This window comes from Ipomoea nil, unplaced genomic scaffold, assembly GCF_001879475.1.
Source record: "Ipomoea nil cultivar Tokyo-kokei standard unplaced genomic scaffold, Asagao_1.1 scaffold3030, whole genome shotgun sequence".
Taxonomy (NCBI): Eukaryota; Viridiplantae; Streptophyta; class Magnoliopsida; order Solanales; family Convolvulaceae; genus Ipomoea; species Ipomoea nil.
In genome coordinates, this window is record NW_017619458.1 from 284247 (window position 1) to 306535 (window position 22289).

Consider the following 22289-nt stretch of genomic DNA (forward strand, 5'->3'; position numbering starts at 1 on the left):
TCTGCCCTCTACTGAAACTGCTGTGTCTCCAATTGAGATGTGCCTGGCTGATAATTCCTCTAAATTGCCCACTGAAATTGAGGCTGCCAGTAATTCAAGTCCTCATGCATCTGATCCGATCGATGGGGTGCCTGTCTATACATCTTCGTCTTTGGCTGAGAGCCTTGAACACGTCCGGCATTTTGCGGGTTTACCTTCTGCCTCTGTTCCAGAACCGTATAGAGTCATTCATCATACTGAGTTCTCTAGTGAAGACGAGAAGCTTCTTACTGAGGTGTATGGTTCACAAGCCCAGTTGTCTAGACCCCCTACAGTAAAAGCTACAGCTCATCCAGATTCAACCACCTTCAAGATTTGAGAGGTTACCAATCTTCTTGGAAGTTCATCTGCCCCAGTGTCAGACACAAGCCACTCAGTTTCACCAAGCCCTTCTGAACATTCTCCATCCAAGGAAACGAGAAAATCCAAACGCAAGAGTGTCCTTGTAAGAGTTGTTGAAACAGGTGATGACAATCTTGATATGGCTCAACCTGAGAAGAGACGAAAGTCTGCTGAATCAGTAAAAACTGAAACTGATCCTCCCGTCCAACAAGTGTTCAAAACTCTGAGGTCATCCGTCAAGAACAAGGCTCCTGCTGTGGCTCCTACTACCTCTACCCGAAAGGGGAAACCAACTACTTGCTCAAGAGGACGAAGTATCACACCTGAGGTCCAAACTGCTACGGAGAATCCTGACACCACAGTCTATAAACCTCAGTTTGTCTCCTCTTTTGCTCAAGAAAAATGGTCTACGATGATCCGGAGAGAACTTATAGTTCAGAGGTCGGTTGATGAACAACAGTTGAACTCTGTTTGCGACATCATGCCCTTACTGAGTGATGTGGGCCTCTTGAAGACTGTCACCTCCATTTGTCCTTTTTCAAAGCTGTTGACTTACGAGTTCTATTGTAATCTTAATGGGGAAATTGACAATCTGACCGGGACGCGGTGCATGCAGATCTTCATCCGAGGTAAATGGTATGTTTTCGGTCCAGATGTGATTAATATTATGATTTGAAGGGTGTTGATGAAGAAGAGATCACGGACTGGGAGTTGGTGGCAAAGACCCTTACAGGTGGACAAACCTCTGCATGGCCTACGGGTGACATTGATACTCTGTCTAGCTCGAAACTCACCTCCAAATATGTCATTATGCACCGTATTGTTCTTCACAACTGGCTACCATCTGCTCATTTTCATACGGTTGGCAAGCAATTGACAGCTCTCCTGTTTTGGATTGGAACTAAAATGTCGATTGATCTGGGGACATGGATCTTTTATCATATCCTCACGTTGATTCATCCGCGGGAACAGAAGGTAAGGTTACCTTTTCCTAACCTTATATTTAGGGTTCTGACATCGCAGGGCCTTGTGCCAATGCCTAGTGAGGTTAGTGGGGTTATCAGTCCAACTCTTCTGTATACTGTTGATCCTCGTCTTCTGACTAGAAAGCACATTCGAGATGTTACACCTGTGAATGCTCCTCCTTCCTCTGATGCTGACAATGTGGTTGATGATTCGCCACATGCGAAGGATGTTCAACTATCTCTTCGCTTGAAGGCCCGGGTTTCTGAACTTGAGACTGTTAATGGAATCATTGTGAAGCAGCTTACTGCGGCCCGTACTGAATTGGCTACCGTTCTTCTCCGCTGGAGCTTGACTGAGTCTGCTGCTGTTGATGCTGCTAAGTCCGACAGTGAGGGCCCCTCCAATGCTTGACTGTTCTTTGCCTATCTCTGGCAAAAAGGGGGAGTATGTATTCAGGGGGAGTGTGTTTTTATGTAGGACTTCGTACCTTCTGGATGTGTTTTTGTGTAGGAATTTGTATCTTCTGGCCCTGTCTGGGCGTCTGTTTGTGATGACACCATCCTTGCACCATCCTTGTGAAGATTTGTGAAGAATGTTTTAGTTCAGCATGATTTGTGTGCTGTGTTTTTGTTATGGGCTGTAATTCAGATATTTGACTTTTATGCAACAGTTATCTTCGTCCTACCTAGCTTATGTTTTATCTTAGTCGAGTTGTTTTTCCAAATAATAGCCAAAGGGGGAGTTTGTTAGTGTTTTTATTTCTCCAAAAAACCCCAACATATAATTGGCAATATTATTATGGCAAACTAAGATAAGGTTAGCTTGGTGTCTGTTTGCTTTGCAGAAGACTAATTGATCAGATACAGCACCAGGCGTACTGACATTGAAGATCTGTTTTAGGAAGATGTTTCCTTTTTACTGAACGCGGCTTAAGAAGTCAGCTTTGGAAAGAATATCAGCGGATCTGTCTTGGAAAGGTATGGACCGAATCTTTAAGATTACATTCTTCACATATCGTCCTACCATCTACAATCAGAGATATTTTTGGAGAGTGTTCTTGCTATGGAAGTATAAGTACCCTCATTCGGTCATGAATTAGGGTTACGCTTTTAAAGAAGAAAGAAACACTCCTATCTATACAGAAGATCATATCTTTGATTATCGTGCTTCTTCTCAATACAATTTGTTCTTGGTGATTATGAAGAAGAACTTGAGAAGAGATATCGTTGCTTAAACGAAAGGACGCTAAGATCACACAGTTGTGGGAACAACTTTGGACTGCGTCACTGAAGTGGACTACATCAGAGTTAGCTCTCCAAGTGAAGGGATTTCATTGGACTTCTGTATGCACGACTCTCCAACTTCAACAATCTACTAAACCTGTGTAGACTGGGTACGTATATATAACATTCAGTATCATAATCATACTCATTATATATATATATATATATATATATATATATATATATATATATAACATTCAGTATATCATAATCATACTCATATATTATTATTATTATTATTATTATTATTATTATTATTATTATATTGTATAACGGTATTTATGTCTTTAAAACCTATTCAATTTCTATTCCTTTAACCAACCAAATACTGAAATACAATTACTAAAGTCTATTCCTTCAGCGAACCAAACAACAGAATACAATTCATATTTTATTCCTTACATATTCCATTATATTCACTTTGGAATACCATTCCAATTCTCTCCAAATTCATTTCGTGAACCAAACGAGTTGTAAGTTTTCTACTTTAAAAATGAAATAAAATTTAATATGAATTTCAAACATAAAACAAAATTTAAAATTAGAATATTACGTTCAAGAACGACTATTATAGAGCTTTAAACCCAAGGAGGTGCATACGGTAGACCCTAGTCCAAAATGACATCTCATAGTTTATTTACCTACACTTCACATATAATGAACTTAAAAAATATTAATATGATTTCACATGATATATTAATAGTTAACTAATTATGAGCTTATTGCAGTGGTTAATATTGGTCAAAAGGAAAAAAAAAAAAAAAAAAAAAAAGGTGACCCTAATTTAAACAAAACAACATCAATTTAGAACCTGGTTCACAATATAATTTGTATATATATATATTTTTGGTGTCAACCACATATTGTGGTCCGGGTCTTTCTCTGTCCGTTTAACAGTCCAGGTCCACCGGGTTCGCTCTGAGAGGCACAAAAGCTAGTCCAAAGGGGATCGTCACTTGTGAGAATTGAACCCAGGTTATCCCAGAATTCTCCCCCACAAAAAAAGCTCATTTGCCACTTAAGCTAAACAATTGGGTTATATATATATATATATATATATATATATATATATATATATATATATATATATATATATATATATATATATATATATATATATATATATATATATATATATATGTGTGTGTGTGTGTGTGTGTGTGTATATATATACATATAGTATATATGTATATATATATACACACACACACACACACACACACACACATATATATATATATATATATATATATATATATACACACACACACACACACAGACACACACATATATATATATATATATACACATATATATATATACATTTATATATACACACACACACACACACACACACACACACACACACACACACACACACATATATATATATATATATATATATATATATATATGTATATATATACACACACACACACACACACACACACACACACACACACACACACACACACACATATATATATATATATATATATATATATATATATATATATATATATATATATTGCCTTACATTTAGAAAATAAAAAATAAAAATTCTCTTAGTGTATAGCATTAAATGAAAAGAAATTAGGCCCCCCTAAATTTATTAATGCTAAAGAAGAAATTTTTATTTTTTTCTGTATTTAAATTTATGTAACAAGAATAAAATAACCCCATTTAGAAATTTTTTTGAATGCTACTAGCTCTATTACATTGTTGTATCTGTTCATATACTTTCTCAACCTACTAAAACACAAAGAGCTAATAACGCCTCTATTGAAGCTCAAACTTACAACCTTCCAAATGGAAATTCAACTCGAGTACCATTAGACCACATAGTCCTGGTAACCCCATTTAGAAATTAAAATAGCTGTTTTATTTTACTATAATAGAGTGTCAACTTACACATCATTAGAATGTAAAATCATATCTTTTTTCATAGATGATAAGGAGGGGCGCTCAAGTTCCTAGATCTATATATATCGAACTCTGCTTAATTGTTGCCACACCTGCCTAGTCTCTTGCTAGAAGCTAGATTTCTCAACTGGTTCGACTGTTGCCCCAAAATTGTGCCACCCCAATCTTTAGTTTGGTCCAAGTTAGCCGGGTAATCAATACACTGATTCCCTTCTCTCAACGTATGTGAGATGTTCCTATTTGCCATGCTCTGAGCACTTGTTTGCAGTCCATGAGGAGCGGGCCATCTCCTATCTGGCCTCCTCCGACCCCGTGAGGGCTTTAACCTGCAGGCTTCTGAATCAACTTCCACATCCACCTCCTAGACCCCATGTCCTTTGTTAATCTGAGACGACCCTCCATTAAGCCCCAATGTTCTGTTGTAAAGTCCGTAAAAGACCCGATCTTTACCGTAAATCCAAAAATCCATCACCCCTCATGATCCCGAATAAGGCTAATTCCCTGCACTAGTTAACCCCGAGTTCATGTTTCTAGCCACATCCGTGTTAAGCTTCAATTTCCCCCGGGAAGGAGGAGACCAAGAAATTAAACCCACCATTGTATTGTTGTACCATTCCCATGCCATGTAAAGAGCCAGTGTTCTGCCTGTCTCTAAACTCTCTTGGCGCCAGCTCCAGCCGACCGTCCGGCAGATTCACACAGGTAAAATTTTAGAATTTAAAATTTCACACCCAAAATTATGAAATTTCATATGTTTAAGAGTTGATGTTTGTGTATATACGCAACCAACGTTAGAACTTTTCATATGTTTTTGTTTGTGCCACAACACACAACCCACTTCAACTACAATTCGAAAATTGTTAATGTTTGAAATTTTGATTGCCAATTTGTTATTTTTAGTTACAAGTTTGAATGTTTAATGGTTAATTGTTTTTTTTTTTATGAAAAAAAAATTGATGTTCAAATGTTATTTTTATTTCCAAGTTAAAATGTTTTATTAATATTTTTTATGATGTAAAATTTATTCATTAATTGGTTGCGTATAACTTAATTTGGACAACTCATCTAGATAGAAAGGAACAAAAAAAAAAATGCCTTAATTGCTTCCGTAATCTTCACACTCAATAGCCCCTTCAAGTTTAAGAACAAAACAAGGTTAAACAATTTTTGTTATTAAATACTCAACACTAATAATATTAGAATCTTTTTATATATTATTATTGAAGTTTTCAATTCTATATTTTTTAGGGATATATGCATACAATAACTTTTAGTACTATATTACACCCGTAGTATTTTAATATGCTAACTTGAGATATTTTAATACAATAAATAATTTTAATTATTTTATATCCACTAATAAATTTTCTGCCAGAAATGTTTAATAATATTCAAATTATACACAAAATTATCTAATAAAAAAACTATTTTAAAATTTTGTATGCAAATTTAAATTTAACAGAGGTGCCATTTCAAAGCTTAAAAGTGCATGATTCGACTTTTTATTCATGTATCTTGTGAAGAAGTGGTTTATTCCCCTTCTATAAATTGTTATTTTGCTTCTTAAAGGAAGGCCAACACGTTATTATCTCTTTTCTTTTTGTTAATAAAATGATTTTTTTTTTAATTAAATATTAAAAAATCAATTTTTTCTATATGCTCAATTATTAATTTTTAAAACCCATTTTAATACTAAAAAATTAGTTTCAGAAGGAATATGAATAAAATCATAATTTCATAAAAAAATCTAGATAAAGTTTATAAATATAATAAATTAGGAATTGTATTTGTAATTAAAGCACTACCACAACAAAATGAAGAATCTAATGTATTACTGGTGTTTCCTTTATAAGTTAACTAGCTTATTAAAGAACTTGCATATCGATTAACATCTAACATATTCTATATCTAAAAATTATTCTTCAATGGCAACAACTCGTGAAATAACTTTTCACACGTTCTCATGTTTTATATCAAATTTTTATACACTAAACCATTAATGGTAATTGTGTAATTATTTTTCTTTTAGAAGAAAAAAATAATATATTATTGATTAAGGTTTTTTGTTGACTTTTTGATTCTTTTTTTTTTTTATGCAACAAGGATTAAGTTAAATATGCCTGACTATTTGCCCCATCACTTAGACATAAAATTTTTTATCAAAATTCCAATTAAGTGCATCCGTACTTGCACATGTGTTTGCCAGTCATGAAAAGATATGATCAATAGTCTAAAAATTCATCTCCAAACACCTCAACTTCAAACTTGAGAGTGAGGCTCACAATTCTTGTCGTTTTGTGCATAGATGTTGTAACCCTATGCAAGAAAAATTCACATTTTATGAAAAATTAAAAATAATCGACCTATGGATATACTTGTTGAGTTAATTAAACTACCCTTTCAGACCTAAAAACAAACATTTCAAATTTTTGGTACTTTTAATGGCCTATTATGCATGCCTTCCTGATAATCTTTGAAGTTATTATGATAATGTGATTGTTTGGAATCCACTCGTAGGAAAATCTATGCACCTTCCACCACCAAACGTTACTTGTTATTCGTGCTACTGCAATAACAATTGGTTTGGATTTTGTTATAATTTCGTTAATAAGGACTACAAAGTTGTTAGTATTATATGCATGGAGAATGCTAACCAAGTGGTTGAGATTTTAAAGGTAAGCATGCCCACATGGGATAACATAAGTGACAGGGCACTTGTACACTTTAATTTCTTGACCGATGACCAAGTATATCTATATGGGTCAATGCATTGAATTCGAAAGGTTAAGACTAATCACAACAGTATTACAAAAAATATGATTTTTTATTTGATGTGCATGCGTAGAGCTTCCATGGGATGGAGTTATCTTAAACGTTAGCTACATATATATCCGCATAAAATGCATGTTGTAGCATACATGGGATTATTGCCTATTATTTTGGATGAAGTTATGAAAGTTTCTATATGGAAAATGATAAAGTATGGTAGTGTGGAGTCATGGAACAAACAAATTTGTATTTATTGTTCCCTGACCAAGTCGTCGTGTTGTGGATTTAAGAGGAATGATGAGATTTTAAGTATGAGGAGAAATGAGGATTTGTACAATTATAACTCCATAACATAAAGATTCAACCTTTTTTAGACAACATGTGTAATCTCAGTTTGCCAATTCTGGATGCGACTCTATGATACTCCTTATTTGGAAAATTTAGCTATTACTGATAAGGGTCCTAAGTTGTCTGATATTGCTACTGCAGAAGAACACATTGTGGCAAATAAAAATTCTTCTATAGTAGCAATATCAGAAAACTCAAGACCCTTATCAATAAAAACTAAAGTTTCTAAATAAGGAGTTACATAGAACGACAACCAGAATTGGCGAACTATCAATACATGTTGTCTGGACAAGGTGTATCGTTCTGCTATGGGCTTAAAATGGTAGAAATCCACATTTATCCTCATACTTAAAATCTCAACATTCCTTTTAAATTCACAACATAGTCACCCGGTCGGGGAACAACAAGTACAAATTGTTCGTTCTTTAACTCCACGTTACCATACTCTGTCATTGTCCATATAGAAATTCCTTAGCTTCATCCAAAACAATAGTCAATGATCCCATGTATACCGCAACTTGCATTTTATGTGGATATGTAGCCAACTTTATAGGTAACTCAATCTCATGGAAGCTCTCCTCATGCACATCAAACAATACAATCTTATCTCCTATAATATTGTTGTTATTAGCCTTAAACCTTTCCAATCCAATACAGTGACCCACTTAAATATACTTGGCCATTGGTCAAGAAATTAAAGCACTCAAGTACCTTGTCACCTATGTTCTTTCATGTGTATGTGCTTAACTTTAAAAATCTAAACCACATGCTTATCATTCTCCATGCATATAATACTAACCAATTTATAATACTAACCACTTTATAGTACTTCTCAATCGAATCATAACTAAACCCAAATCAATGGCCATTGTAACAAGAATAGCAAGTAATGTTTGACCGTGAAATATACATAGATTTTCCCACGAGTACTAGTACCAACAATTTGAAAATTTTCTTTTTAGGTAAGAAAGGGTTGTTTAACTTAGCAAGTATATCCATAGGGCGATTATTTTCTTCATAAAAATATGAGTTTTGCTTGCCTAGGTTTACAACATCAATGCACAAGAAGGCAAGAATTATGATCATCACCCGCAAGTTTGACATTGATCAAATGTTTGGAGATGAATTCTTAGACTTTTGATCACATCTTTTCATGACCAACAAACACGTGTGCAACTGCGAAATGACTTGATTGGGAGTTTGACAAAGATTTTCATTCATAAGTGGTTGGGAAAATAGTCGCACATATTTTACTTAATCGTTGTTGCATAAAAAGAGTAAAGAAGTTAACAAAAAACTTCAATCAACAGCATACTATTCGTTCCTTCTAAAAGATAAATAATTAGAAAATTACCATTAATTGTTTATTGCATAAAATTTTGATGTATGCAAACATGTGAGCTTGTGAAAAGTGATTTCATAAATTGTTGTCAACGAGGAATAGTTTCTAGTTATAGAATATATTGTATGTTAATCACTAGATATGCAATGTGCAAGTTCTTTAATAAGCTAGCTAACCTATATAGGAGACACTAGTAATATTAGAATCTTTTTTATTGTTGTGGTAATGTTTTAATTACAAATACATTTCGTTAATTTATTATATTCATAAATTATATTTAAGTTTTTTATGAAATTATGATTTTATTCATATTCCTTATGAAACTAATGTTTTCTAGTATTAAAATGGGTTTTAAAATTAAACAAAACTAATTCTTGAGCATATAGAACAAATCAAAATTTCTTTGTTAATATATAATTTAAAACAAAACAAACCATTTTATTAACAAAAAAATAGATATAATAATGTGTTGGCATTCCTTTAAAAGCTAAAACAACAACTCATAGAAGGTGAATAAACTCCTTCCTTATAAGCGGCATGAAGTGATTCTCCCAAGTGAGAGGTCATGGGTTTGAGTTTTAGTGGAGGTGGTATTGGCTCGTTAGGCTTCAGTAGGTTGAGAAAAAATATCTATGAATAGATACTACATGTAACAGGGTCAATAGTATTCACAAAAATACAAATAAAAACCTCTTTTAAATTAAAATTTGCATACAAAATCTTAAATTGATTTTTTATTAGTTATATTTGTGTATAATTTGAATCTTATTAAACATTTTTGGTAGAACATTTATTGTTTGATATAAAATTAATTGAAATTATTAATTATACGTATTAAAATTTCTAAAGTTTGCATATTAAAATACAACGACAAATAAAGTGATAAAAACTATTGTATGCATACATTCATAAAAACAATAGAATTGAAATTTTCAATAATATATAAAAAGATACTATAATTATTTTTTTGAAAGCTACTGACTCAATTACATTGTAATATCAGTTCATCTAGACTTTCTCCATTAAGGCTCAATCTCATAACTTCCCGTATAGGAGAGTCACTACATGCCATTTGAGCACAAGATATTATTATTGGTGTTGAGATTTTAATTACTATATTACTCGCATAGTATTTTAATAGGCTAACATTACATCTTTTAATACAATTAATAATGTTTTCAAAAAAAATTACAATTAATAATTTTAATTATTTTATATCAAATAATAAATTTTCTGCCAGAAATATTTAATAAGATTCAAATTATACACAACATTAACTAATAAAAAAAATTAAGGGAAAAGGGTCAAATTGGCCCTCAAACATTAGCTTAAAAGTCAATTAGGTCCCTAAACTTTTTAAAGGTGCAATTACACCCATCAACAATTCATTTAGGTGCAATGAAGCCCAAAAAAAAAGTTAATGACCTGCTATCACAGGTCATTAGGGTTTAGGCCACCTCCCGGCGAATTTTCCGGCAAAAAAAAAGTGACCAGCAGCCGACCCAGATTTGCCAAAAATTTCACCGGTCACTTTTTTCTTTTGCCAGAAAATTCGCTGGAAGGTGGCCTGAACCCTAATGACCTGTGATAGCAGGTCATTAATTTGTTTTTGGGCTTCATTGCACTTAAATGTATTGTTGAGGGGTGTAATTGCACCTTTAAAAAGTTTAGGGACCTAATTGACTTTTAAACTAAAGTTCGAGGGCCTCTTTAACCCTGTTCCCAAAAATGAATTTAAAATTTTGTATGCAAATTTAAATTTAACAGAGGTGCCATTTCAAAGTTTAAAACTACATGGATTCGACTTTTTGTTCATGTATCTTGTAAAGAAGTGGTTTATTCCCCTTCTATAAATTGTTATTTTGCTTCTTAAAGGAAGGCCAACACGTTATTATCTCGTTTCTTTTTGTTAATAAAATGATTTGTTTTTAAAATTAAATATTAAAAAAGAAAATTCAATTTTTTCTATATGCTCAATTATTAATTTTGTTTCATTTTTAAAACCCATTTTAATACTAAAAAATTAGTTTCAGAAGGAATATGAAAAAAATCATAATTTCATTAAAAAAATTTAGATATAGTTTATAAATATAATAAATTAGGAATTGTATTTGTAATTAAAACACAACCACAACAAAATGAAGAATCTAATGTATTACTAGTGTTTCCTTTATAGGCTAACTAGCTTATTAAAGAATTTCCATATCTAGTGATTAACATCTAACATATTCTATACTTAAAAACTATTCTTCAAAAACAACAACTCGAGAAATAACTTTTTACACGTTCACATGTTTTATATCAATTTTTTATACACTAAACCATTAATGGTAATTGTGTAATTATTTTTCTTTTAGAAGAAAACAATAATATATTATTGATTAAGGTTTTTTGTTGACTTTTTTGACATTTTTTTATGCAACAAGGATTAAGTTAAATATGCTTGACTGTGCAGTAAGTTATGAAGTACAATCAGTGCTGTAATTTTACATATTCTCTCTTTAGATAGATTAACAGGATTAATCAACTGTCAGAGATTACTGATTGATTCAGTTACGAAGTCAGTCAGTAATAATAAATTATGGAGAAGATGTAAGAGAAAGATAACAGTACAAATCCAACGACACAGAATATTTACCCAGTTCGATACAGTGTGTATCTACGTCTGGGGGACGATCACATAGGCGTCCAATCCACTAAATCATAATCCAATGTACAAAGGTAGATATACAATAATCTTACCCAAGTGCCCCACACAAGGTACATTCCCAGTCTACACAAGTTTAGTGGATTGTTGAAGATGGAGAGCCATGCATACAGAAGTCCAATGAAATCCCTTCACTTGGAGAGCCCACTCTGATGCAGTCCACTTCAATGACGCTCTTTACAGTTGTTCCCACAACAGTGTGATCACAGTGTCCTTTCGTTTAAGCAGCAGTGATTCTTCTCAAGTTCATCATCTTAATCACCATGAACATATTGTATTGAGAAGATGCATTACAATTAAAGATCTAGTCTCATATAGTAGATAGGGAGAGTTTCTTCTTGCTTTCGGCGTAACCCTAATTCTTTTCGAGTAAGGGTACTTATAGATTCTTCAATAAACACTCTCCATAAATGACTTTGATTGTAGAAGGTAGGACTATAAAGGAGGAATGTAATCTCAGAAGATTTGGTCCATACCTTTCTTGAAAATATACGCTGATCTTATTTCCAAACTTGTCTGATAATACCGCGTAAGACTTTTTAGAAACCAGCTTCCTAAATCAAATCTTCAGTGTCAGTCCTTCTGTTGTTGCTTCTGATTGATCAATCGTCTGTAGAGCTGGACGGACAGACTCTAAACCTATTTTAGTGATAGGCATATTTTATCCTCATATTTTAGGTACATCTTTATAATAATTTTGCATTAATTATTTACTATTATTTAATAATTATTTCATTTTAGAATTTAATTAATTAATTAGTGTTTTATAATAATATTTAGTTAACTTTACGATTTACTTAATATAATTTTTTAAGTATTAGTGTTTGGCCAATTCTACACAAAGACAAAACAATGTAAACATTTAACATTTGTGGTTTGTGTATTTCCTATGGACCCTACGTCCAGAACACGTGGCAAAGTAATCAGCGGAAGCACTTCGTCAAATTGCTGCGAAGATTTCGACTTCGAACGACGTCTCTTGCGGAAGAATTCGTCGTGCGGCGAATAAGGAGAAAAATGCATGGTCGAAATTAGTCTGAAAATAATTTAGGAAGTGTATAAATAGTAGAACATTTTATTCATTTTTCGTTCATTCTTCCCTTCTCGATTATTCTTTAAAGCGGTTATCAATGTCAATTCGTTGCTAATTTCTTTAGCTTGGTTTAGTAAACTGAAGCCCCGGATTCATTACGCTGTAAGGTTATTTATTTATTTTTATTATATATATATTTTATGCATTTGAGTATTAAATATTCCACTAAGTTATTTGAATAGTTGTATCATTTAATTGCTAGGGAGGCCTACTAGTTATTTACTTGATATAATTATTTGCTATATTAGATAATGTTGTGCTACAAATTATTCTAATATTCAGTAGCAACTGAGGGTAATTATTGACGGCTTAGTGATAATTGGTCTCAGGTAGAATATTTTCCTAAATAAAATGCAACCGCTTGTGCTTGTGTTATTTAGTTTGTCGGTTTTCCTAGTTCCTATTGCTGCTATTAAATTAAATCTATAGCGCTTGTCTTAGGTTATTTAGTAGTTAGGGGTAATTAAACCGCGTGTGCTTTAGTTACCTACAACTAAGGGAAAACGGAAATGAAATAATTTCACGACAAATATTCAATTGCATATTAATTACTTTATGAATCAAGATTTTCTATTATAAGTGTTTCAATATATTATTTTCATCACTTTATTCGTTCTATTAAATTACTTGTTTATTTAAATTCTCTTTTATTTTATCTTTATTCTCGATATATTCCAAACCCCCCATTATTTCTTTGAGCACAAAAGTTAAACTAGTTACTCCTCGTGGGATCGATCCTTACTCCCGCTACTACGTTTGTAAGGTTTTAATTTGGGAGCCTACGACAGCTCACCAAATTTTGGCGCCGTTGCCGGGGAGATTTTATAGCTTATTTTGTGATTGTTTATTTATTTAATTATTTATTTTGTTATTTGTTTATTTGTTTTTCATTTGTCCCAAAAAAAAAAAATCTTTTCTTTCGTTACTTTACATAATTGCTGCACTATCTTTAACGGTTTATGCCTATAACTCGATCTGCTAAGAAAGAAGTCTTGCCATACAATCTAGAAATTGGAAGAACTGTACGCAGGTGGAGGAAACAAGCTTTGAGGAAATTAGAGTTTAGTGATCTGGCTACCGATTCTGCCAACTCTGATTTAGAAGAGGAACCCATGGCTCAAAATCAGACTTTAAAAGAGCTCGGAGCTCCAAATTTGGATCAGCAACCTTTATGCATCACTTTCCCTGCTCTGGATGCTAATGTACAATTCGAACTGAAATCTGGATTAATTCATCTTTTGCCTTCTTTTCATGGACTTGCAGGTGAAGATCTGCACAAACACTTAAAGGAATTCCATGTGGTGTGTTCAAGTATGAAACCCACAGGGGTTACTGAAGAACAAATTAAGTTAAGAGCCTTTCCCTTTTCGTTGAAAGATCCAGCGAAGGATTGGCTATACTATCTACCTTCTGGGAGCATCACCACATGGAATAACTTAAAGACATCATTCCTTGAAAAATATTTCCCAGCTTCAAGGGCGGCCAACATTAGAAAGGAAATCTGTGGTATAAGGCAAAACAATGGAGAGTCATTGTATGAATATTGGGAGCGTTTCAAGAAACTATGTGCAAGCTGCCCACACCATCAAATTAGTGATCAATTACTCATTCAGTACTTTTATGAAGGACTTTTTCCAATAGATAGAAGCATGATTGATGCCGCAAGCGGTGGTGCTTTAGTTGACAAGACACCAGACGCTGCAAGAACTCTAATTGCAAACATGGCTGCAAATTCTCAACAGTTTGGCACTAGACTTGTCCAACCGTCTAAGTAAGTGAATGCAGTAAATATTTCTGCTCTTGAACAACAAATTACTGGTTTAACTACTCTTGTTTGTCAATTAGCAGTGGGCAATATGCAAACTGTAATTGCATGTGGAATTTGCTCGGTAGTTGGGCACCAAATTGATGCCTGCCCAACTCTTCAAGAAGAACCTATTGAACAAGTTAACATGGCTGGAGGTTTTCCTGGACAACCTCAAGGTAAGTATGATCCATTTTCCAATACATATAATCCTGGATGGAGGGATCACTCAAACCTTAGCTATGAGAACTCACAAGGGAACCAGTTTGTTCAGAATCGTTCCAATTTTTAGCAGTACAGACAACCATTTCCTTCAAGACAACAACCAACCCAAAACTCTAGCTCAGGTATGAATCTAGAAGATATTGTTAAATCTCTTGCTACTAACACTTTGAAATTTCAACAAGAAACACAACTATTCCAACAAGAGACAAGAGCTAGTATTCAAGAAACAAAGGCTAGTATTCAAAACTTGGAAAGACAAATGAGTCAACTAGCAACTACGGTAAGTCGATTGGAAGCACAGAGTTCTGGAAAATTACCCTCTCAAACGATTGTTAATCCTAAAGAGAATGTAAGTGCAATTACGGTGAGAAGTATGTCGCTGGAAAAGAATGTTGATTTAGACAAGGAAATAAGTACAGGTAACATTGCAAAAAATAAAGAGAAGTCCCAAGGTAAGCTTTCTTCTTTTTCTGATTATGAACCAGTACCCCCATTTCCTCAAGCTCTTTTAGAACCAATAAGAGGAAACTCAAATAACGATCTGTATGAGACCTTTCGGGAATGTGAGGCTAATAAACCATTTTTAGATTCCATGAAAAAAGTACCTCACTATGCAAATTTTCTAAACGAAGTACGCACTATGAAAAAGAAACGAAATAATGAAAGAATTGAGGAAGTGAAAGTGCAAGAGAATGTCTCTGTGGTTAATCAAAGCAATCTTCCTGAAAAGTGCAAAGATCCAGGTATGTTTACTATTCCGTGCATTATAAGTGATGTGAAATTTGAAAATGCTATGCTAGACTTAGGAGCTTCTATTAATGTCATGCCATATTCTGTTTATGCTTCTTTAAATCTTGGACACCTGAATAAATCAAGTATAATAATTCAATTGGCTGATGGATCTACTGCATATCCTAGGGGTGTGATTGAGGATTTGATGGTTGATGTTAATAACTTGGTTTTTCCAGCTGATTTTTATGTGCTTGATATGGAAAATAATAATCATATTTTGTTAGGAAGGCCATTTTTAAAAACTGCAAAAACAAAAATTGATATTCATAGTGGTATGCTTACTATGGAGTCTAATGGTAAACTTGTGACTTTTAATATTTATGATACCATGAAATCTCCTAGTGCTGATAATTTTGCAATTTTTGTTGATTCTTTGAAACTTGTTACATTTGATGAAATTGCTTCTACTGAAAATAAAGAAGAAAAAAATAATACTTCATCTTTGAGTACTAATTTGCAAGACGGGACTATTTCTTTGAATACTCATAATCATCGAAGGTACTCAAAAAGACGATGAAAATTTAAAGAAATGTCATAAGTCGAGCCAACGACGATAAACAAAGGCACTGCTTGGGAGGCAACCTAAGGTGTGTTTGTTCCATTCTTTTTCTTTTATTCCCTTTTCTCATTCAATAACCTTTTTTTTTTCTGTGCATTTTTATTCAACATTGGGGACAATGTTGATAATAAGTGTGGGGGAGAGGATTTAGTTTTATTATTTGTTTGCTTATGTCAAAATTTTCAAAAAAAAAAAAAAACTTTTACTAGTATTTTATGCAAAATAAGTATTATTTTGAATACTTATTATAATTTTTCCTTTCTTGAAATTCATAACATGATCGAATAAATAGTTTGGCAAGTTGTGATTAATTTGTTAGCATTCCCTGTTCGATATATAGTGTCTAGATTAAGTAAGCAATAAACCTGTGAGAATTTGAGCCATGACTGACACTTCGGTCTTATTTTCTTTCTATTGTGTGATTTCTTCCATAATTTTGTTTCTCTAGAACTTGCCTTGATTCTCTTTTAAAGCTAATTAGACCATGCATGATTCAAGTGTGATTAAGGCCATTATTTGATTTTGAGCCCCACTAGCCAAATAACCGGTTTGTCCCATGATTTATTTCCCTTCGTTAACCACTTTGAGCTTTATGACCATTCTTTTCTTTATTTTGAACCACATTACAAGCCTTTTATATCTAAAAATAATGCCTTCACCCAGCTGAATAACTAGTGGAGCAAATTTTGGATTATTTTTTTGTAATCTATGTGAGTTTGTGAAGAATAAGTGTGGGCGAGAGCATTTGTTTTGTTAATATGATTGAAAGTGAGGTGGGTTGTATCTTCATTGCTAATTTGTCGTTGGTCTTTTATGAAAAAGAAAACGAAGCCAGTTCATGATTCCAAAAAAAAAAAAAAAAAAGTATTGAAATTGAAGAAAAAATGAAGAAATGGAGAATATATGTTTGAAAAAAAAAATGTTGCTGAAAATTTATGGGAAAAATAAGAAACAATCAGCAATTTTGAGTTGAAGTTATGTCCAAATAAATTATGCAAGCGAATATTGAGGAAGTCTTTATTTTTTAGAATGATAGTTGAAGTGTCAATGGGAAATGCTTTGAATGAAAAATTGAGGGTGTTGGATTAATTGTATTTATTTTGCTCCTCTAGTTTGAAAGCTTTTGCTTAAGCTACTTTCCAAAAATGTTCCCTACCTTAACCCTAGCCCCATTACAATCTGTGAAAAGTCCTTATGATTTGTGTCATGCATGACTCTTGTAGTGGTGATTGAGAAGATATGCAAGCCTATGGTAGAACAATTTTATAGGAATGAACATGAGTGAAATCTATACCCATCAAACACTTGAGTGATGAGTGATATTCCTGTGAGGGCTTACTTATTGAATTCACTCAATTTTCAGACGGGGGTGCTAACTCATTAATTGCAGGGTGCTTCAGATTGTTGTTCATGATATATTATGAGTTTTGGGAATTTCATTTCCATTTACTTCGCAAATAATATTTTTGCTTGGGGACAAGCAAATGTTTTAGTGTGGGGGAATTTGATAGGCATATTTTATCCTCATATTTTAGGTACATCTTTATAATAATTTTGTATTAATTATTTACTATTATTTAATAATTATTTCATTTTAGAATTTAATTAATTAATTAGTGTTTTATAATAATATTTAGTTAACTTTACGATTTACTTAATATAATTTTTTAAGTATTAGTGTTTGGCCAATTCTACACAAAGACAAAACAATGTAAACATTTAACATTTGTGGTTTGTGTATTTCCTATGGACCCTACGTCCAGAACACGTGGCAAAGTAATCAGCGGAAGCACTTCGTCAAATTGCTGCGAAGATTTCGACTTCGAACGACGTCTCTTGCGGAAGAATTCGTCGTGCGGCGAATAAGGAGAAAAATGCATGGTCGAAATTAGTCTGAAAATAATTTAGGAAGTGTATAAATAGTAGAACATTTTATTCATTCTTCGTTCATTCTTCCCTTCTCGATTATTCTTTAAAGCGGTTATCAATGTCAATTCGTTGCTAATTTCTTTAGCTTGGTTTAGTAAACTGAAGCCCCGGATTCATTACGCTGTAAGGTTATTTATTTATTTTTATTATATATATTTTTATGCATTTGAGTATTAAATATTCCACTAAGTTATTTGAATAGTTGTATCATTTAATTGCTAGGGAGGCCTACTAGTTATTTACTTGATATAATTATTTGCTATATTAGATAATGTTGTGCTACAAATTATTCTAATATTCAGTAGCAACTGAGGGTAATTATTGACGGCTTAGTGATAATTGGTCTCAGGTAGAATATTTTCCTAAATTAAATGCAACCGCTTGTGCTTGTGTTATTTAGTTTGTCGGTTTTCCTAGTTCCTATTGCTGCTATTAAATTAAATCTATAGCGCTTGTCTTAGGTTATTTAGTAGTTAGGGGTAATTAAACCGCGTGTGCTTTAGTTACCTACAACTAAGGGAAAACGGAAATGAAATAATTTCACGACAAATATTCAATTGCATATTAATTACTTTATGAATCAAGGTTTTCTATTATAAGTGTTTCAATATATTATTTTCATCACTTTATTCGTTCTATTAAATTACTTGTTTATTTAAATTCTCTTTTATTTTATCTTTATTCTCGATATATTCCAAACCCCCCATTATTTCTTTGAGCACAAAAGTTAAACAAGTTACTCCTCGTGGGATCGATCCTTACTCCCGCTACTACGTTTGTAAGGTTTTAATTTGGGAGCCTACGACAGCTCACCACTTAGTATGCCATAATAATATTGCTAATTATAATATGGGGTTTTTTGAACATTTAAAAACACTAACAAACTCCCCATTTGGCTATTATTTGGCAAAACAACTCGACTATATAAGAATACACAACATAAAGAACTAAGATAGGATCATATAAAGAAGCAACCCAATAAGTCTGATCTGATTACAAGGAATGGAAACAGAAACATAAGATCTAAAATAGTTTATGATCAAAAACAAAAAATGGTGCTATCAATAACTACGCCCAGCCAGGGCCAGAAGGTACCCAAACACAAAAACTCCCCCTGAGACAAAAACTCCCCCTTAATGCATACTACTCCCCCTTTTTGCCAATGATAGCCAAATGTCAAGCATTGGAGGGAGTGTCACTGTCAGACTTCGCAGGATCAGTAGTAGCAGCAGATTCAGATAGGCTTAAACGAAGAAGAACAGTTGCCAGCTCAGTACGAGCCCCTATAAGTTGCTTTGCAATAATGCTATGTACTGTCTCAAGATCAACGACCCTTGCCTTCAACTGTATGGAAAGCTGAACATCCTTAGCATGAGGAGAATCATCAGACACAGCATCAGGTTCAGAAATGGATGGGGCAGTCACCGGAACAACATCTCGAAAGTGATCTCCAGTCAGCAGACGTTTATCAACAGTATAGAGCAGCGTTGGACTGATCACTTCACTGGGCATAGGCTCAAGACCCTGAGTGGTAAGAATGCCAAAAATCAGATTTGGAAAGGGTAGTCTTACCTTCTGTTCTCGTGGATGAATCAAGGTAAGTATGTGAGAGTAAATCCATTTTCCCAGATCAATTGGCATCTTCGTTCCAATTCGAAATAAGAAGCTTGCCAGTAGTTTGCCAACAGTGTGGAAATGGGCTGATGGGAGCCAGTTGTGAAGGGCCAGGCGATGTAAAATCACATATCTGGATGTGAGATGCGAGCTCCGCAGATAGTCCTTATCTCCTGTAGGCCAAGATTCTGTCTGTCCACCAGTAAGAGTTCTGGCCACCAAGTTCCAGTCAGTGACAGGGTCTTCTTGTACAGCAGACAAACCATAGTATTCATTGATCATGTCCGGCCCAAAAACGTACCACCTTCCTCTGATGAAAATCTGCATCGGTCGTGGCCCAGTTAGGATGTCAATGAGATTGAGATTGCAATAGAGTTCATACGTGAGAATCTTAGAGTATGGGCAGATGTTCGTGACAGTCTTCAACAATCCGACTTCATTCAGCAAAGGTAATATGTCACATACAAAGTTCAGCTGGTTCTCATCCACAGATCGTTGAACAATAAGATCCCTTCTAACCATGGTAGACCATGTGGTCTGAGCAGCAGGAGAAACAAACTGAGGCCTGTAAATAGATGGATCAGTTTCTTCGACAGGTTGAACCTCAGGAGTAATGCTTCGTCCTCTTGATCGCGTGGATGGCTTCCCTTTTCTGACAGATGGTGCAGGTACAGAAGTAGCTTGAACAACAGGCCCCTTTTGCTTAACAAACGATCGCAGAGTCTTGAACACTTGTTGAATAGGCGGATTTCCTTCCGGCTTAACAGCCTCACTCGACTTCCTCTTCTGCTCAGGCTGATCCACATCACCACTGTCATCACCAGTCTCAACAACAACCTTTACTAGAACATTCTTCCTTTTAGACCGTCTTGTTTCTTTGGTTGGGGATTGAACAGGAGTCACAGAGTGACTGGAATCAGAAACATTGGCAGATGAGCTCCCAATAATATTCGAAATTTCTCGAATTTTGAAGGTCGTGGAGTCAGGATGAGCAGTGGCCTCAATAGTTGGAACATCAGATGGAAGTGCTTGAGATCCATACACTTCAGCCAGTATTTTATCGTCTTCGCTGGAGGATTCAGAAGGATGAATCACTCGATACGGTTGAGGGATTGAAGCAGATGGTAGACCAGCAAAGTGTTGCACATGTTCCAGACTTTCACCTAATGATGTGGCAGTGTAGACTGGGATTCCACCTATTTTCTCAGACTTGTGGGGGCTTGATAGATCAACAGTTTCAACATTAGCAGGTAAGACAGGAGTGTCATCGACAGAGCAAACTTCTTTAGGGACATCAGCAATTGCAGCCAGAGGCAGAGCAATATTATCAGAAGCATAAACAACTAAACTCAGTTTATTTAGCTCATCCAAGGACTTTTCTTTCTCATCAGACACATGCAAGACATCAGTTTTCACATCAACAGACGCACTCAAAGGCAGAGATGTAGAATCAACATTCACAAGGGGATTCTCGGAATCCAAAGCAGTTAAATTTTCAAAAATAAGAGCCACATAAGATGGGGTAGCAGAATCATCAGGTTTATCAGGTGAAATTTCAATAGGAGTTTCAGAATTGTTTGACCTGTTTCGGAGGATCTCCTGTCTGTGTTTTGCCTCTTTCTGAGCAGCTTCAAGATACAGAGGTTGGGACTCCGCTCGCCGTCGAGATACCTCAACAGATTCTAGGGCTCGTTGTGCAAAATATCGAAGGAATGCCCCTGCCCGATTTCCATCCGAGGGTTCTGGAATAGATACTGGAGAAACTTCGTCACTGGCTTCGGAAACCATCATAAGCAGTTCAGTCGCATCATCTTCAGACCATTCTGCATAAAACTTTGGGTAGTTGGACATCACAGTCACCAAAATCTCGTCGCGAAGCAGAGGATCAAGTTTGAGCTTCTTCTTCATAGCAAACTGCAATAGCGTCTGAATATGCTTAAGGGCCACCTCCGGAGAATGTGTCTAGCTTCCGAGCTTGATGATGATATTTCTTACCGGGTCCAGCATTGGAGAAATTTTTTGTGAGAGGAGAAGAACACAATACTGACAGCAGATATGCTGAGAGAGAAAGGGTTTGAGTGCTGAGATACTTGAAAGCCTGTTCTCTTCTAGGCCCGGTATCAAATAGACTAAAGGGTGAAGAACCCTAATCAATGCGGCTTGTCAAATATCATGCAGACGCGATTGATTGACACAACGGTACAGCTTCTTTTTAGGAAGGAAACGGAACCCAAGGAAATTTGAATTTCGAAAAAAGATTAAAATCTTTTAAAATATCATTAAGGCCAAAATAAAACCACTTAACAAAAATAGAGAGGAGTCTTCAAAAAGAAGTCAAACCGTAATACTGACCCGTGTACACCACTCCTCTCTGACTGACCAGCTGCTTTAATTAGTCAATTCTACAAATTCCCAGAGCAGACCTGAGAATTTAAAAACGATTAGCGTCTAGTGGCTTAGTCAGAATATCCGCCAGTTGTTTGTCAGTTTGAATGTATTCCAATTCAATTTCCTTGGATTCAACCAAGTCTCTGATGTAATGATGCCTGATGTC

The 22289-nt window shown here is 34.4% G+C and overlaps 1 protein-coding gene across 1 annotated transcript; it reads left to right on the forward strand.

Moving 5' to 3' along the window:
* The first annotated feature begins 520 nt into the window (after positions 1-520).
* Positions 521-1758, forward strand: LOC109163503. Its single transcript, XM_019312253.1, has 2 exons — positions 521-1010; positions 1073-1758. The coding sequence occupies exons 1-2, from the start codon at positions 521-523 to the stop codon at positions 1756-1758; spliced, it is 1176 nt and encodes a 391-aa protein (XP_019167798.1).
* The last annotated feature ends 20531 nt before the right edge of the window (positions 1759-22289 follow it).

Bases quoted from the DNA above. Each gene is read 5' to 3' on its own strand.
- LOC109163503 (XM_019312253.1), top strand. From the start codon at position 521: ATGGCTCAACCTGAGAAGAGACGAAAGTCTGCTGAATCAGTAAAAACT. The intron at 1,011-1,072 runs GTAAATGGTATG...GTGTTGATGAAG, and splicing joins CATGCAGATCTTCATCCGAG to AAGAGATCACGGACTGGGAG.